A 19,229-nucleotide genomic window follows, 5' to 3' on the forward strand; every position below is an offset into this window, starting at 1 on the left:
ATGGTATGTGGCGCGATGCTATTTGGCTGGCACAGGAAAGCCTGAAGGGCCAAATATTTGCCTTGCTGCCAAGAGGTTTCTCTAGTTCTGCCTTCTGCTTATTTTAATGAGCCTTTTATAACATCTTGGTGACTGATTGTAAACAGCATTATCTGCCTCTGCCCCTGGTGATTTTGGCACACCCTGTAATTAGATGGCAATCCTATAGCATCTAAAGGCATAGCCACTTGCAATCTGATTTTGCTGTGACAAAATAATGTCTTCTTTTACAGCAGAAAAATATGTGTATACACACTACTTAACAACAAATCTGTCTTACAAGCAAAGTGGTGCCATCAGCATTAAAAAACTGTTGCTCCTTGCTTTGCTGCAACGGAATTTAAATGGGGAAGAGAGGAAGAGTGAAAACACATGCATCTTTCCCGGCTGGATCATTTTTGTTGTCTGGCATTTTAGCCTAGAAAGAATGTTTCTTGCATTTCAGCTCAGCCTGAACAAAGGCTGCCAGGTGTTTATTTAAGGAGGCAGCCATTTGCTATGCTGGGGTCAGAAGCAAGCACAGTTAAGGGTGCTGGCTGTCCCAAGCAGGAGGAATGCTGCCTACGTGTGGTACTGGAGGGGCAGGGATGCTCAGCCAGGGCCCTTTTGAACTCTGTTAATAGGAGTTGTTTGTCATTGCATTCCAGCACCTGCCCAGGGCCTCGCCCTTATCCCTCTGAACACCTATATCACCTGTTTAGCAATGCTTGTATGCCCCTGAGCCTCGGCATCCAAAGGGCTGGAGGTGCTGAACTGGCCCAAGCAGACAAACTGGGGGGAATTGTTGTGGTAGGTAGACGACAACATTATTGACATAAATGCAAAGTATTTGCAAATGCATAGTCCCATCATATCCAGCAGCTTCAGAAACAGAAGCTGTTAAAGTATCACTGAAGTGCAGTAAGTCCAGAGAAATAAAGCCATGGTTTTCAGCTCCTGAAGCTGTAAATACAGGAGCATCAGCGAACACCACTAGCATGTTTTAAGTTAAAAGGTGCTGCTTATAAACTGCATCAGAAGAGAAGAAGCAAAAAAAACCCCAGTTATGGCACTTAATGTTCTTTAGCTACGTGTGTGACCAAAAACAACCATTAGGGTCTCCAATGGCTATTTGGTGGTTGCGCTGATTATTCTGCCTACTATAACGTGTTCAAATGAAGAAGCTGGAAGTCAAGAGACTTTGGGGAGAAAGGAATAAAAACCCCAGAGGGTGGGGGCAGTCCACCTGGTGGAATGAACAATCCTTTTCACAAAGGGCCAGAGAGTTGTGAATTTAAGGACAGGGATGTGCAGTCCCCCGTCCTGTGACAAAACCCGAACAACATATCTACTGTAAATGAGAAACCGCTTCGACATCGCATCCAGCATTGCATGGGAGAGATGCTCTCCTGCTGTGGCCTCTGTTCAGAGGCCAGAGAAAGTAACTTGTGACTACATTAAGGAGTTATTTGGTTAAAATATAGGTTATAACCATGCTGTTTTGCCTCAACCTGCACTCAGATCTAGATCTTCCCAGAGAAATTTTTATTTTAGGCAATTTGTGCTACAGTAGACAAGATTAAAAAGCACAGATCACTGATAGTCACTAAAACATCTCTGGGATGTTTTAGACTCATCACCACCCTCAATCCTCTGCCCCAGTTGTAAGGGGGAGTAGTTGCAGCTGGTCTTCTGTAAGGGTAACACTTTTTCACTGCACAGTTTTCCCCTCACTTCTTGTCCCAGATATCCCTGCATGGTGATAGGAACCATGTTCACTTTGCTATGAGGTAATAGATCAGAAATTAATGGAAAATTCCCTTCAAAAGGGCTGGGAAAATTTTCAAGCTCAAGTATTCTCCCCAGCATTACTGTGCTTTCAACACCTTGAACAAAAGTACTTTGCATTTTGCTAGCATCTGTCATCAGTATTATCTGGCAGTAGTGTCCAAAGACACCCATTTTTTTCCCAGAGGTTTTAATTTGGGCTCTAGAAATACAGCTCAAGGTTTTGCCCAAATTTTCCTGATGCCTGAGATGAGTTGCGCACAATGACATTTAGTAAGGGCTGGGAGACAAGAAGGCTTGGACCACGCTTCTTGCACTGTTTTGAAGGTCACTTTGAAGTTTAATTGAATTGAAGGGCAGAGCTTTGGCAGCATTTTTTTATGTGTTTCAGAATTTAACTATGTCCAAAAATGTATTTCATTCATTTGCTGAAAGATAAGCATGATGTGTAAATATACTTCACACTTTTATTGTTTCTTCTGTTGGTAATAATCAAATTGCACTAGAGTAGTAGCAAAGTGAAATAGTGCTTTGTAGCCTTCCAGCATGAGAAGGTTACTTGGTCCTTTAGTGTCCCAGTGTGTTTATTGTACAGAGCCAGATATTGTTTGTCAAGTCTATACTGTTTGCACAGTCCAAAGCACAAAAACAGAGCATGAGGCTCAGCCATTGCGTCTAATGTTAACAGCACAACATGTACATCACCACAAGTAAATAATTCCAACCTGTATCAACAGTGTGTCTGCGTTGTTTACTCTAGGATAAGACCCCTCTGCTTGCAGCTCATGTCAGGGGTGCAAAGCACGGGGATGAGCCAACATCAGAAGGTCCTTGGAAGGGTGTCATCAAGGGATGAGTGTACAATGAGAAGGTGAGCACTCAGCAACGGAGTCCCATCCTGGCCAAGCGTAGAAAACCTATTGGCTTTTTCAGCAAGGTGGCAGCTAAACAAAGCTGTAGAGGCTTTCCTGCAGCTGCAGGGAGGTGACGGAATAGGATCCGGGAATCAGATTCCTCACAAATACTGGCTCCATCTCCAAAACAAAACAAAGAAGTGAGTTTGGATTCAGTCTTTTTGCTGATCTCTGTACTTTCAAGGTGGTGCTGATGATACTCTGTAAACTGTGCATCTCTAAGGAGGAATACCTACTTAGCTGACCTGATACCATCACTGGAATTAGCTCGTTCTGAACAAGACACAGAGATCAAAACCTGCACATAAAAGTAAGAGAAAACAGATTTTTGGGGCAGGAATGGGAAGTATTTACTTCATTGACAGTTTGGGGGCACTCCCTCACCCATCACAGTCAGTGTTAAAGCACGAGGAGAAACAACAAAGTGAGTTTGCGGGAGCCCCAGGCTGCTGCTGGCTTCACAAAGAGCGTTGCCACCAACCTGTCAGCTGCACAGTGAGGCTGATTCTACTGAAGTATTTGCCATGGACATGGAGGGAAAGTAGCTGTGGTTTTGCCACACTGGGAGCTGAACATGAGTGGTGCATTTGCCAGGGACAATCCTTCCTGCCTAGGGGATTAGTGCAGGGTCAATCAGTAATTTCCAGCATGGCATATTGAAAAGCAGCAATAACTGCCACAGAACCATTCTCCTATTAACCCTGCTGATCATTGTCACTTCAGATTTATTAGAAGCCTTTCCCCTGCCACTGTATTTAAAATTTAAAATGGGACTGGCCCATAATCCTCTGTCTGCCAGGAGGGTGACACCTAACCCAGCAGTTGTGTCGCACCCTTCACCAGTGCTAGCCCTGGAGGTTTGCAGCCAGTTCCTCCACTTCCCTGAACTCTTAAGTGACTGCTGAATGTGGAATAAACCCAGCAAGGAAGGGGCTCCAAGAAGCCCCTGAGAAGGCAGCTTAGGCCTGCAACCTACCCTCTACCCAGTTTTCGAGGTAGTCACCTGGAAAGTCACTTTCCCAAGTGTCATCTCCATGCTGTTCTCCCACCCCTGCATGCCTCTAGAGGGAACACCAATCTCCTCAGAAATGGAGCAGCTGACAGCAGTGCAGACAGGATGCTTGTTTTTCCCCTTGAATCAAAACAACTTCAAATAGGGGACTTCAGAGAGCTGAGAAGTCTAGTTAGCACATATGCTGTTCTGCAGGAGCCTTTGATTATCCTTCAGATTTTTTAGAGCTCCTTGTAAATGAGCTGTGGCTCCATTTGTGTGGCAACAGCTCTGCGAGAAGCAGCCTCTGATCCCCTGTGCCCACTGCTCTGTGCCACCATGGAGCTGGACCTGGCACTGCCTCAATGCCTGCCCTGGGCCCTCTGATTTAAACAGCTTGGGGGGCACCCGCCTAAAGCCACTGATGTGCTTGGCTGCCCAATTTCCCTCCTGCCGCAGGAGAGGCAGATAGGGAAGACAGACCCTAGGAAGCACTGCAACCCCCCTCTGGTTATGCCTGCAAGCCCTGAGCACTGCAAGCACCAGAGTCCTCCTCTTTCCAGGAAGAAATAACACATTGGCTTTTTTAGCTAAAACAAGTTTTAAGTGCCAGCTGCTAACAGCCATCTCTGTGAAGGATGTCCTGGACACCAGCAGAGTTGAGGAGGAGGAGTGCACCAGGTTTAATGCTATGACAACCATCACAGAGGAATTTTTCAATTTCCTTTTCACTCATATTGACATGAGAATCAGAGGTCCTAAAAATGAAGGGTGCCTTTAGTCCTAGATCAGATAAATTTGTGCAGGCTTCCCTTCCTGACACTGGCTCAGATCATGCACTTTGCTTGAAGGGTTCTTGCTTTTAAGTCCTTGGTTTGAAGTTATCTGCAAGGAGGCTGATCACTGCCAACCATGGCAGTGTCCACAGCACAAAGCCACTTCTAGGAAATTAATTACAGTCAGCAATGCATTTTACAAGCTGCTCTGGTTCTTTACACACAGTTGAGCTGCTGAAAGTGAAGCATTGTCCTGCTTTATGTGCTGCTAATTGACTAGCAAGGGCAAAACCCCAGAGATGATGTTTCCACCACTGGCTGCCAGGTGCCTTGCAAACCTGGAGCCTGTTAAATTGCAGCTAAGCCCGGACAACCACCAGAATTTTGCTGGGCTTGTTTACTGATCAATTAAATCACTGGCAGTGAAAGGTGCCAGAGAATGGCAAATTGTTTGTAATACTCCGACTGCTTGATGTCTTCCAGGAAGTCACTAAAAGCAACCTTTTCTATTTGATCACTAATTTTGGGATATTTTCACTTCTGAGTCTGGAAATCGCTTCTTGCTTCCAGCCCCTGTGGCTACTGTCCCTGGTTAAAACTGGGCGGCATTCACTCTGAAACAACAAAAGCTTCTGCACAGCCCATCATCTGTGGGGACCAACACATCTGCACGCATGCTTCCCCTGGGCCTAGAGCCCTCTAAGCCCAAACCTCCCTCAAGGCCAGAATTTCCACCCACATTTCCTTCCCTTCAGGATGACCAGCAAGCTGTGTTGCACTGGCACCTTGCAACCAGAACAGCCACCAGTGGGACACAGCTCAGGCATCAGGTTGACATCCAAGACTATGAGCATCCATATGACAGTGGAGCCTCAAAGGGGAAGCGAAAAACTTTTTATGCCATATGCATCCATCACATTAAACATTTGCTAGAGGGCTGAACTGCTTCCCACTTCATGTAACACTGGCTTATCCACTGGTATCCATTCCCAGGTATCCATACCCAAGATCAGTTGGAAAACTGAGATCCCTCCAGACCCAGTTAATTAAAAAGCCAGTCCTCTTTATGAGAGCTTTCACCTCTACATACTGAAGCTCAGCAATACTATCAGTATCAACACTTGCAGCATGCAGTGCAATATACAGGATCCATACAGTCAGCTGCACAGCTTCCTCCTGTTTTCCGATTCCTCCCACCGACACACAGACACATTTTCAGCTGAGCGAGTAACTGTTTGAGCTGTAAGGGGCTTTTTTCTGCCTGTGTTTCTCTTTAGCTGTGGTTGCCACCCTGTAGCAGGGTTGGCCTGAACCTTTGCAATGCCCTCACTGCTTGCACTGCTCTGCAGACATGCACTGCTCTGCAAACATGCGCTGTAGCGGGGGAAGGACAGCCCATAAGTCCATGCTGTGCCTTCACGGTGGGGCGTATCTCCCGCAGCAGCCAGGCAGAGCCTGAGGAGGCAATGTTTTCAGCTTTGACAGCTGTTTGGTCCAAAAGCACAACTCACAGCCCAGTGCTAGACCATGGACACTTGTACTTGTTTCAGGGGTTGGCTCTCTCACCCACGCCGATTTAGCAGATGTAAGAACTCCTGCATACAAAATTACTCTTATTTCATTGAACTGTTTTAAAAGTTGCACCTTTAGTTAATCCACTGTGGACCCAACCTCAATCAAAATTTTCATGTCGAAGAAGAACCAAATTTAAACCAGCCCATTCTTTTAAGGGTAGAAAAAGTCCAACTTCCTCTGGCTTTGCAGTACACAGAGTTCATGAAAAGACTCTCCATCCTTCAAACCAAACCAGACATACAGGCAAGGTTTTGTCAACGTGCATTACAAGCACAGCCCACCACAGCAAAGCCAACGATACCACCACTGTACCTGACTGGAAAGGGAGACCAGAGGCTGCAAGGGCACCCACTCCACACCCTCCCCAACTGCGGCACATGCCGACATACCTGCGCTGGTGCCAATGCCTGGCAGCCACGAGCTGCTGGGAGGTGGCAGCTCCTGCTCTGCACCCCTGCAGCCCTGGCACAGCACTGCTATAACCCAGCCCATGGTGAAATGACACAGCTCTATCACAAGACATGCTGGACCTGCTCACCAAGGTGAGGGCGTTGAGGGGCTGCAGTTAGGCCCAGCATGGGAGGAAGCAAGTCACCCAGGAGAGCGCTTCAGGGGGCTGCAATTAACCCTTCTGGATAAAATAGCACCGGACCCGCTCCTTACAGTTGTGGGCTGGGGAAAAGGAAATGCATCAGCTTACACGCCCTTGCTCTGGCGAAATGACATTAACCTCCAAGACCAATGTAAAGAATTAGTAACCCAACTTGATAAATTTAAATGTTTTTTTATTAACAATCATTTTACATTACAAGGATAATATGACAAAAGGAAGGTTCTCGTGTACATACTATGATATATCAACATAGCTCTATTCGTATCCAGTGTCCTAGGTCCTTTCACACAGGTACTATAAAGCATAGTCTGTAAAGTAATAACATTTTAATGTTCTCCAAAAGAGTGATATTAACATATTAATACATATGTAGTAATAGACGTCTAGATATTTTTCTCTCATTTTGTGTGTGTGGGTGTGGGTGGTGGTGGGGTGGGTGAGAGATTGCTTGAAACAGTTCAGCAGGGCTGTGCTTGGATGTGGATGTGGAGAGGTCTGAGACAAAACCTCTTGTCTTCTGGAAGTAGAAATACATTTTTGCCAACAGTCAGGTGAGTCTATGAGGATGCCATAACTGGCAGAAAACTCCGTAGCCCTCCTATAGCATTCAGGACATTACAGCATATGAGACATGGTTCCCCCACGTAGCCCAGTGAGCTTATTTGACATGAGGTGCAGTGCATGGGAGCCCCTCGCCGGGCAGCAGCACTGTCGGCATGGGCGGGTGGGCAGTGAGGCAGCGGGCTGAGCCTACGTGAGTGTCAGTGGCATCCGAAGGAGGGGGCTGGGAGTGAGGAAACCGTCTCTGAGGTTTGTGAGGAACACGTGCCAGGGAGCTCCCCACCGGCGCTGCGCGACTGAGGGGCTGCAGTGGAGTGGGGAGCCGCTGGCAAGTGGGTTGCGGCTGAGGTGGATTACCAGTTGTGTGGAGGAGAGAGGCCTGGGAGAGGGTGCTGAGGTGTGTGACAGGGCTTGGGGGGAGCTTGCACAGCGTCTGCTCATGCAATACCAGTGTAACGAGTTATTTGGTCGTCGGAATTACAACTCACCCTCCTCCCAACCGAAGCCAACAACTAAAACAGCGAGGAGTGCAGTGGTTGCCAGGCCTGGTGTGGAGCTGCAAAGCCAAACCTCCATGCCTCCCCTTCGACTCTTGTGGGGAAGCAGTGCAGTGACCCACCACCTGCTGCCAGCCCAGCCAGAGGTGCCTCTCAGGTCTCCCCAGGTGCCCACCAAGGGCTTCACCCTGCAGTGGGGTCACTGTCCTACAAGCGGCTGTGTGAAGGGAGGGATGAGGTGGCTGTCCATCCTGCAGGCATTGGCAGACACCCAGGGAAGGCTGATCCACCCCCAGTCAAAGCACAGAAACACCTGTCAGGTGAAAACAGGTGTCTCTTTGCATGGGCAGGGCAAGAGGGATGCACCCTTTGGTGCTTCTAGTCTGGCAAGGTCAGCATGCCGTGTGTTAGGGCCTAAAGGCACACATGTGCCACCGACCATGCCTTCTGCGTGACCACATCATTCCCTTTCCTCCAGAAAAGACACCCGGGCCCTCAGCCAGGCAGGCTGCTCACCAGCCGAGATGCAGCTGCGAGACCTGAGGGAGCGGAGCAGCTCCTGCAGCAGAGCAGCAGCCAGCCTGACCCAGCAACAGAGCTGCGCGTGCCTCACCAGCGGGGCTTGCACACTGTCATCCTTACCACTCCGAATTCACGGCCTCTTCTCATTTGTGCTGCTCCAGCTCTATACACCATCCCTGCCACCAACAACCGTGCAGCAGCGACCCTCCCTCCACGCAGTAACGCCTTTGCTTTCCTGCTGCCTTTACCCCAGCACCACAGCCGTGTCACTGACTGATGCCCGTGAGCAAACCTACGCTCTCACTTGGTGCGGTGTGAGCGCCTGCTGGCACACGGTCTCCCTGGCAGCGTGCCGGCGACTGCCGAGGAATGCCGGGCAGAACAGCAGAAAGCCACGTTTTCACAGCACCAGTACCCGCAGTTGCCAACCGCATCCATGCAAAGAGAAAAGTGCATATGAGGGTGGGATATGTATCTGTCCAAGCCTGTCCACAGGACCTCAGCCAGAGGCTTACTCGGGAGAAGACAAGGACACTCAATCATTTTCCCCCCACCAAGACATTCCCCTATTACACAAATCTTATTTAGCACTTGGTTAACATGCCAGCAAGGAAACCCCTTGCCCTAACCACAGCAAAGCCCCTCTCCATAGAGTGCTATACACGTAAATGTAGGCCTCAGTGTATGGCTAAAACTATCCCAAAGTCCAAAGTCTTCAGTGTTACATGCCTTGTGCCTGAACACAGGGCCAGCCTTACACAAGGGTGGTTGAGTCTATCTCTATATTATATCTTTATATCTATCGAAAACATAGAAATATATAAATATATAGGATTTTATTTATAGATATATAAGCATGTGATTTTAATCTTTTGTACTGTGTGTATATGTACTGGGATGTGCGTATATACAATATATAGACCATATGCGTATGTACTGTATACATACACTAGCTTACATGCACACACATCATACGTGTCTCCAAGGGAGACAGGAATTGCATAGGCATTACTGCATTGAATACAATGGCTGGGGGAGCAACGTACCATTTCTCTGCTTTTAAGACCTCTTTCGACAGGGCTGAGGGGAATACGCAAAAGCAGATGCTGTTGCTGCTCATTTGCAAGCCGGCTGTCTAGGTTGTCTTACCCACTGGTCAAACAAACACCAGTCTTCATGAGATAAGAAAGAAAGGGGACCCTGAAGACCCCACGGGACACCTGGTTGAGTTTGTGCTGTGAGAAAGAGATGGACCGAGCCTGAATCATGTCTAAGGAGTCATGTCAGCAAAAGTGCGACCAGAACAGGGGACCATCGCTGTGGTCAGCTCGAGACCCAAGGCAGATGACACACTGGGACCCTGCCCACTGCATCCCCTCACAACCTCCTGTGGCATCTGCATACTTTTGCTGGTATGGGAAGACCTTTGGTCTCTTGTGAGGATTATCCCTGCTGAGTTCAGTCTTGTGGCCGGAGGGTCTGGACCTCTGCAGCCACTGGTGAGCCCTGCAGAAGGACATGTCTGAATGTGCTTCATGGATTTCTGCTTCACAGCAGGGTAAAAGAGGCAAGGAGCCTGAGCAAAAAGTGAGGAGAGAAAATGGCAACCAAAAGGCCCATGGGCTAGAAATACAAACCCAATGGTCTAGAGAAGTGTGCATTATTCACAGTCAGATGCCATAGCAAAGGCGCAGGGGGAAAGAGAGAATAAAGAGCTCATTTGAGAAAAACTAAACCCTTCTCTCTTTGCAGCTGAAGCACTTCAAGATGCTGTGAACGTGTTCAAAACAACCTCCTCTTGCTCACTCAGGGCAGCAGGAAAGGCATGGATTAAACCTGATGCGTGGCTATCTCTGAACAAAGGTGGCCTCCCTCTCTGCCATGCTGAGTGAGCCCTCCCCATGCCTGCCGCTGCCTCCTGAGGTTTGCAAATAGGGCACAGAAAAGCACTTGCTCCCGGGAAAGGCTCAGCAGGCAGGCCACTGGGAAGCCAGGGGCACTTTGCATTGGTATTCCTCCCTCCTCCCTATCTTGCTCATGCCGGCAGTCACAGCAGTCACGTTTATCCATGGCAGTAATAGCTACAGATCTGAGATAGGTGGGTAAACCTACAGGGAAAGCTTTCAAAGCACCTGTGTTTGTCTAGGACAAAAGCTGGGCTTATTTTCTGACTTGAGGGCAATCAGGAATTGTTTGTGTTGTGGGAGCTGGGCTGGGCCAAGCCGGCTGCTCCGCCAAGCACTCATTTCCCCCCTATCACCAATGCAAGGGGTCTCTGAGCCTTCCCATCATGGGTATCTGCAATATCCCATGGCAGGGAATCACACTTCCTACTGACATCACTCACAGGTGCAGGCAGTTATTTGCAAAAGAAACCAGCACTTTCCCCTTGCCACCTGACTGCACAGATAAAAAAGCCACTCGCTGTGCATTTCGCTTTGCCATCAGGAATAAGAGCAGCCAGTGAAAGCTGTCACTGATGAGAGTGGGATCTGCAAACGCACCAAAGGGAAGGAGTGACAAATTAGAGGAATCATTTCTGAACAAGGCTCTGGCAGCTCTAACCTCGCTGACAAGGCAAGGCACCATTTTCTCCCCAGTGGCAAAAGTAAAGAGGCTCAGAGCAGGAGTTGTAAACAGGCCTCTCAGGTGCTCAGGACAAGCACTGGGGGAGCACTCCTGTCTGCAAAGGTGTCTGGAGACTGTCTGCAAGTGTCCCTTCCCTCCATGTAGGCCAGGCACTTTGACGGGCCTCTGTGACAGAGCCATGTGCAAAGGAGCTTCCACTGCAGCAAACAGAAAGGCAGGTGTTTTTTAGTTCCCCCCACAAAGAGCTATGGAGTTCGGCAAAGGAAAGTGAAAAAAAGGGGAGGACGGAAACTGTCTTTACAGCCTCTCCAACAACCACGGCAGCCTGCATCAAGTATCTTTGTTACTTTTGCTTCTACTGCCTGCTGTGTGCATGCTCGACAAGGAAGACTGTCCCCCACCTGCCCATTCCCTGCTGGTGCATCAATTCACTTCTTGTCTCCAACATCTACGTTCACCTTGCTCATTTCCAGGTCAGAGACTGAGCAGCAATTCTTCTACCTTTTCTACCTGGTTTTTTTTTTTGGTGGGGTTTTGTTTTTTTTTTTTATCTCCAAAAATTCTAACTAAGGAGGGAGCCTGCCATCTCCCCAGCAGGGAGCAGCTTTGCGACCTTTGTGGCAGCACCCTGAGCAGAGCTGAGTTGCCGGGCCTGAAGGGCTATACAAGCACCTCTTGTGGAGAGATCCCTATTTTATGGTCAGGCAAACAACCACCCAAGTCTGCACAGCTGGCGGGGGATTTCTAGTTTAATTTTCACTCCTCTAAATGAATGGGGGTAAATCTGATCACATCATTTATTGGGAAAGACAGGAAAAAATGCAAATCTGATCACATCATTTATTGGAAAAGACAGGAAAAAATGCAAACAAAGCCTTTTTTTTTTTTTTTTTGCTTGCTAGGTGTTGCATATTGACACCCCAGCGCTGCAACGGCGCAATGACCTGACCTAGCTTGTGGCGTTCCCATGAGGACCGCAGGGAGAAGCGCCCAGCGCCTGCACTGCTGCCGGTGGTTCAGCAGCAGGCCCTGGTGCAGGTGCCCCCCACTGCCCGAGCCAGCCGGCAGGCTGCACATGCCATCTGAGGTAAGGCAGAGGGGACAGGGAGTAAGTGCTACGGAGGGTATGCCGCCTGCCCAGCCCTTGCTGCTACATTCGTGGGGTCTGCTCTGCTCCCTTTGGCCTCTCTGGCCAAAGAGCCCCGTTTTACAGCAAAGAGTGCAGAGTCAGGACGCAAGGATGGACCAACACTAGTGCTTCAGGTGGGCTCAGTCCCTTCTCAGTCCCACAGGGACAGAAGGGGAACACTCCCAAAACGCTGACCAACACCAGTCTAGCTGTTCCTGTGGGGTCTGAAAGCTGAGCCAGTCCACAGCGGCTTGGCTGTACATCTCTGCCTGGTGCTGGCTGTGTGGTTCTGCTGAGGGCAAAGTGGTTAGCGGGAGGTGAGCAAGACCTAGGCAGAAGTGTGTGTTTTCCCGGGGAAGACAGTGTGTGAACCCTGGCAGTGAAAGTGACTCCAAAAGAGATCGGTTCCAAACATGCTACATCTCCATTGAAAACAAACAAAAAAGTTTAAAAAATAAAATAATATTTTTTATATATATATATATTTATATAAATGAAAAGCTATCAACTAGCAGCAACGGTTCTAGAGATATCTTAGCACCAAGACCAAGGGCAGGGGGGTAACAGGAGAAAGGAAAGGTTCAGTGTTGCTGATACCACCATCATGTTTCCAAACAACACAGCTTGGCACAAAGCTCATCCCTCTGGGAAGTGAGATCATGTTGGCTCGGACACCTTCTGGACAACAGGTTCTCACTCCCATGATGGTCTGGTCAGGTTGGTGCTGTCCATGCCACATCAGCAGGGCAAGGCACTAGCATCTGTGGAGTTTTTGCACCTTTTTTGTGGTTTTTTTTTGTTTGTTTGTTTTTTATTTTTTTGCTTTTCTAACCTGAAGTGATATTGTGTGAATGCCTGGAGCTCATTTACTTTAAAAGAATAAAACAACGAAGAACCCCAAGCCCACAGAACAATCTCTTTGTGATGGAAGGTGCAAGTCCCCCATTCACATTTCAGCTGGACTCTGCATCTCTTCAAGAAAGGAAGAAACATTTCGCAGGAAGAAGCAGAGCATCCCTTCTTCCTGCTGTCATCAGGCTGCTGTGCTGTGGAACATGTTACCTTGGTCACAAGAGAATACGTGAACCTTTGTAGGACATCATCACATGAATATAATCCAAGATAATCTTGCATTGATAGCTCCTGCCACCAAACTGTGGCAGGTTTTTCTTTCAGTCATTCCAAACAAAACGAAACAAAACAAAACAAAACAAAAACCCCACAACAATCTAGGATTATAAAGACGTAGTATAAATAATGTAAATTAGAATATAATTTTTAAGCCTTTGAATCTCTGCCCAGAGATGGCTCTTGACTCATTGGCTGTCTAGCTTCCACAGCAGCCCTGGTTTTGAATGAATAGTTGTATATATATATATATATATATATATTTATCTCCTACAATATAAAAATATAAATGCAAAAATTTCCCCCTGCCTTCTCTATTTTGCTATTTTATAGTCTGCACATGACACCATGTAATAATATATGTATGATAGACTGGTACTATGGTTATCATAAAAGGAGCTGAAAGCCAAGTATTACTCTACAGCCCAAAAGTAGGGAGAATTGAGAAAGGGGCATCACAGTTTAGTGGAGGCATTTGTTTCTAAATCAGAAGAAAAAACCAAAATAACACCCCCAGCCTTTCCCTCCTGCCAGTAATCTCTGTAAGGAAAGCTCCCACTTCAGTCAAGAGAACTGGGTGGAGCTGGAGAGCCAGGGGCAACATAAACGCACAGGATGCTCTGTCGGAAATCAGAAATCTGACGGTTGTCAACAAAAGGCTCAAGTGGCTCAATAACTGGACTGAACAACGGAAAGAGAGGCAGAGATCAAAACCAAGGGGAAAAAGAAACAAACAAACAAACCCCGAAACAAAACAACACAAAAAAACAACTCAACAAACCGACAACACACATACAAAGGAAACCGCCGGGAGGCTGAGGCTGACAAAGACCCGTCATCTAGCTTATAGATAGTTAGGTTTGAACATGTAGAGTATGGCCCCAGCACATGCTTCTAAAGAATGAAATGTTGCCACCTACACTGCAGCTGCCATGGTTGGAGACACCAGTAAATGTCTAAACATTGTCTCAATCTTTAAAATTCTGCTTAGCTTCTATCAGACGCACATCGTCTAAACTTTTAAATTTTCAGTGTGGGTTTTTCCTTAATATAGATTATATATATATTTTTTTTATAATATATCAAAGTTTAGAGTATAGATTAAAAAAATTATTCAACAGCTTTCTGATCTGAGGCATTCCTTCCTAAATATCGGGGTAAAACTCAGAGCCATGGTCCATGCTCTGCAACATTGGCTTCTGATCAAGAGATGACATCCGGCTCAGCATTTCGGCTGACAACGCGTAACTATTGCCCGACTTCTCCTCGAACCAGCTATCTAGCGCCCTTTTGCAATCAAAGTTGGCAATAGGTGGCCCATTAACAGCAATCGTCAAAAGATCACTGAGCTGCTCCAGCGTGAGCCGAGAGCGGTTGTTTTTGCGCACCCTCTGCAGGGCGGTGCGCCCCTTCTCACAGCAGGCCGATGAGGTGGGAAGGACTTTGAGGATCTGAACTATTTTATTTAGGAGGGGGAATCTCTGTTTGTACTTACAAATGTGACTGAGCAAGTCTTTAAAACCATTTTTGGTATAATAATCCACTTTGAGTTCTCGCCACTCCATCAGCAGACTCCCTCGGGTGTCCATCCCCTCTCTGCAAACCTCTCTGGAAAATGATGGGACCGTCTCCAGGTGTTCGAATATTTGTACCATATCCTCTTTCCCATAGCTCATGAGCTCATCAGTGCTTCTGGGCCAAGCTGCGAGGTCAAATACCTGACAAGCCTTCACAAATGTCCGGCTACGGGAATCGAACCTTTGGGCTAGGATCACCTGGGTCTTCTGGCAGATCTTTTCTCTGATCGACTGGAATTTGGCTTCAGCCACCCGTAGGTTTTTCACAGCAATGCCATTAAAGCTTTCACGGAAGTTTTCCTCAAACTCCTGCAAGTACTCCCCAGGCGAGTCTGCTAGCCGGCTGATCTCCTGGATGGCCTCCTCTATTTTATCATCCACCTGTGACACAAGAAGGTACTCCCCTTGGAAGACGTAGGCGAGGCGTGAAAGCACAGCAATCACATCCAGCAGGAAGTAGATGAGTTTAATTGACTGGTAGTCCATCAGGAACTGCAGGAGGGCCAAGGCAATGGCAGATGCATCTGCCCTTTGGGTCTGGCCGCTGACATCTTTGAGATGGGCCACAACCTCCAGGTAATCCTTGATTAGAGCGTTGAGCACATTTTGCTCCCCAATGATCCACTTCACTGCTCGAATGTCCCCTAAGAACTCGGTCTCCTCGCACAGAGTGGCAGCAGTCACCCTCAACTCACACATGAGTCGGGGAGAGTAACGATAGAAACTGAGCAGTTGCTTCAGGTTGTTTTCTAGCTCCTCCAGGCATGGAAGTTCTTTGCCACTGATTGCATCCAAAATTTCCAAGTGTGGCCTGTGCACCATAAAGGGCAGGCAGAGAAGCCAGGGCAAGGTCTTTCTGATTGTCATGAACAAGTTGGCTCTCAGGCTGGCAGTAATGTTAGCACCATCAACTCCCAAACCAATTGTTGGCTTCTCATCCTGCAATCGTATTCCAAGGCTGGAAAAAGCCCTGTCTAATGCCTGGAGGTAACTGTCTGTTGTAGAAAAGCCCAGTTCCTGAAGAGACAGGAATTCAGTTGCCGGAGGCCCATCGCTGCTCGTGTACTGCACATAAACCGCGACCGTGTCTGCAAGCAAGTCATCGCTCTGCCCATCTAGAATGATGCTGAGGAAGGGAGACTGTCGGATGCGTTCAACCAGGTCCTCTCGAAGAGCCCGGGCGATATGGTGGATTAAGATTTGGCAGTCTCCCTCATTCATGTATTGATCCACCACCTTGAGTTCACACTTTCTCAGTAGTTCTGCCAGAGGCCGAAAGTCATAGTAGGGCCTGCCCTCCAGGGCCAAGTGGTAGGCTGTATTGAAGAGTAGGGTCATATTTCGGCACATCTCTTCTGTCTTCTCTGGGTGCATCCTGAGCTTGTAAAGCTGCAGGCACTTCTTGTGGAGGTTGCTCTGGCTGTGAAGCTTTATTGTGTGTATCTTGAACTGCTTTGAACCAATGATGAAGGCTGAAGTCCGAGAGGATTGCACTGTGTACTGCCTACAGACGTGGCACCACATTTCATTCAATGTTGGGGAGTACCGCAGAAACCAAAACTTTTTAAGCCACTCCTGCTTGAACCGCCGTATCCTCCGGCCTGTCGCAGAAGACATCTTGGAAGGCTCGTCTGTAGCAGCAATCATGTCATTGGAAACCGATTCATCAGCTGAGTCCACTTCTTGGTCATCGTCCTCCATAATCGTGGGAACAGAGATGATACTTTCTGAAGCTGTAAAAAAAAAAAAAAAGAAAAAAAAAGGAAAAAAATACGGTATTTACAAAGTTGCTAAGCTACTGGTGACCGTAGAACATTGCCTGATGAGCCGGCCACAACCTGCCCTCTCCTGCCCACAATGCACTATGGGTAGAATTTGAATCATGGCTTTTTGAAGGGAAAATAAATCAGTGTTTCTACATATGAACTTTGTCTCCAACATGCCACAACAGACAGCAAGAAAGGACACTACATGATATGACCCAAATATTCCCTTTGGTGAAGGTTCTTGGCTGCTTGACAGCACGTTCCTGGAGGAAATGAAATGTATCTTCAGAAAGGGACACATGGTTGTGTTAAGGCAGTGGAGGAAACAGAGAGGGCCTTTCCAACAAGGGACACAGCAGGACATCATTTCATACACAAAGAGCACACATTTCAGTGTTACCACAGAGTCATTCAGACTTTCTTGGTAGCATGTGAGGCACTGCGGAGGGGCTTCCGCTGAAAGAGAGTGCATCAAAAATACAGCAAACAAACTGTCTGCAATGGAATGTCTTTTTTATTGGCAGTGCATTATTGATTACAATGGCAACAAATAGAGCAAGTTGTCATACAGAGTCTTTCCCAGACAGTGGTTTCCACTGTGCCCACAGCATCAGCTCCTGGCCCACCCAGTCACAAAACCACATGAATGAACCTTCCATGGAACCACGTGTTCACCTGAATACTCAGAGTAAAACACTTTAGATGGGTACACAGCACACAGGCATCTCACTACTCTCCTTAGGCAGGGTTTGGAGAATGCTGTTACTCGGCAAGGCTTACCTGTGGGGTCTGAGAACTCTTGGAGCTCAGGTACCTGGGGCGGTAACACAGGTGGCTCAGGTAACTTCCCAGATCTCAGCATGTCTAACTCTGCCTGCAGCTCCCGGATCTTCTTCTTCAGCCGGATGCAGTTGGGGCAGAAGGAGGTGGTGGGGATTTCGTGGGAGTTGCCTTGTGCAGAGGCCAGTGACAGCTCGGTTGGGCTGTCTGCTTTGAGTAACAGGGGCTCTTCTTCCTCGTCTTCAAGGATGCCCACCTCTTTGGCTGAGCTGAAAGAGGAACTGTGGGGGACCTTCCACTCCCCCTCACTCCGGTTTCTGCTGAGGCTCAGGGAGCCATGCTGCATGGCACTGCTACACCGCTCAAAGATGTCTTCAGCCTGGTTCTCTTTGAATTTGGCAGACTCCAAAGAAGCCTCCAGGACATCTTTGAAGATGAGGTCAATCTTTTTTTTCTTTGTTTGGGGGTGGAATTCCCCCTCGTCACAGCTGCGCTTATAGGGGCTCTTCCCTTGCTTTAAGGTGGCGAGCTGGAGCGGCCCCCTTGCGTCCTCTTGATTTTCCACATTCTTTTCTGACTTTTCCCTCTGTGACTTTTTGTCTCCTAGAAAGGAAAACGAGGGGTGGGGATTATCACTGGGAACCGAGCAACATCCCTCAATCTAAAACTCAAACGAAAAAAGAACAAAAAGGCAGGCTGAATCCCTGCAGGTCTGCATGTTGCATTACGAACCAGGGAACTGACACAACTCAGTGGAAACCGAGGCTTGTGAGAGGAGGAGCCCTGCTAATGGGCACGTCTGCAAAAACAGAGACAGTCCTGGGTAGCCACAGCAGAGTAGAACCCACACGCTTTAAAGAGAAGAGAAACTACAGGCAGCTTGTTTAACCTGAAGGTATAACCAACCTGTGCTGGAAGAGGACTACGAGGTGAATGACTGATCACAGTGGAACCTAACGCCCAGAGCCCAAGCGCCATTTTGGCTGGCTGGAAGACCTGTGTCTGTTTTGACTTGGTAAAAGGTATCAAGTGTACAGCAGTGCAGCGAGAGATTCGGACCGTTTCATGACAACCCCAGCGTCTGTGCACGCTACAGCACAAAGTTTGCAAGCCTCTTTACTGTCATCAGTTTGGAGGCTGCTCCAGAAATGCAAAGGTAAAGGAGTAAAAATAACTTGCACTCTTAAACCCCAAGGTACTCATTGTTAACTGAGCTACAATAGGTGAATGCCCTCCAAGAATGGAACATATAGCTTGTCCCAATGGAGTCTAAGAGCGTGGCCATTCAGTGATTTAAGAAAAAAAAAAAAGGCAAAAAAAAAGCAACCTCAGACAAATTATTAATTGCTTAAAATAAAGGGAATAGCCAGATTTCCTTACCTGGAAATTCAAAAGACGATAGGTTTGGCTCAATTTCCATCATTCTTCTATCTTGTAAATAACTTCAAGCATTGATGGCTTCCCAAACAAGACGCTGCTTTATGCTGATTTTTTGGGGTTGTTTGCTTTTAAAGTGTATTCATGCTTTCATAAGAGTTACGGAGCAAAAGCTACCATTCCCTCTCTAAGGAGAGCAATGCTAAGAATGCAGAAAAGATGCAAGACTCGACACAGTTAGAGTAAGGCACCGTAAAAAGGGCTGGCCTGAATGGCAGGGATTTTGCACTGGGTTTGGATGCTGGCTGGCAAATCTAGCCACTTCTTGAGTGAATCCATAACAACAGATCTCATTTTCAACACACTGATGAGAATTCCTATGGGCAAAGCTTTGAATCTCTGCCTTAGTATTTCCCCTGTTATGGACTGTAACAGCTACTGGCAGAAGTAGCAATTTAGAGAATGGATTCCTCTTCTTTCTCAGTGATTTTTTCCCCCAACCAACTGAGTGGTTCAGCCCTATGGAAAAGCCAGAAATCACAAGACAATCCCTCATATTATTGGTCTCAACTCCCTTGAGGAGGCGGGTCAGAAACTACCGACAGCAACAAAACCCAGGAACCATGTT

The 19,229-nt window shown here is 47.6% G+C and overlaps 1 protein-coding gene across 3 annotated transcripts in view; it reads right to left on the reverse strand.

Annotated features, from left to right (window-relative positions):
* Nucleotides 1–6,830: 6,830 nt before the first annotated feature.
* The window catches only part of PRDM11 (PR/SET domain 11), a 52,245-nt gene continuing 39,846 nt past the window's right edge, over nucleotides 6,831–19,229 (reverse strand). For 2 of the 3 annotated variants that reach the window (XM_037393887.1, XM_037393886.1), the window contains exons 7-8: nucleotides 17,225–17,827; nucleotides 6,831–16,411 (exon numbers count right to left, since the gene is read on the reverse strand). In XM_037393887.1, the coding sequence (XP_037249784.1) occupies nucleotides 14,247–16,411; nucleotides 17,225–17,827 (2,768 nt within the window). In that variant the 3' untranslated portion in view covers nucleotides 6,831–14,246. The remainder of the gene's footprint in view (nucleotides 16,412–17,224; nucleotides 17,828–19,229) is intronic. The other variant, XM_037393888.1, reaches the window with a different exon arrangement.

The sequence above is a fragment of the Falco rusticolus genome, chromosome 7 (genome assembly GCF_015220075.1).
Source record: "Falco rusticolus isolate bFalRus1 chromosome 7, bFalRus1.pri, whole genome shotgun sequence".
In the NCBI taxonomy this organism is placed as follows: domain Eukaryota; kingdom Metazoa; phylum Chordata; class Aves; order Falconiformes; family Falconidae; genus Falco; species Falco rusticolus.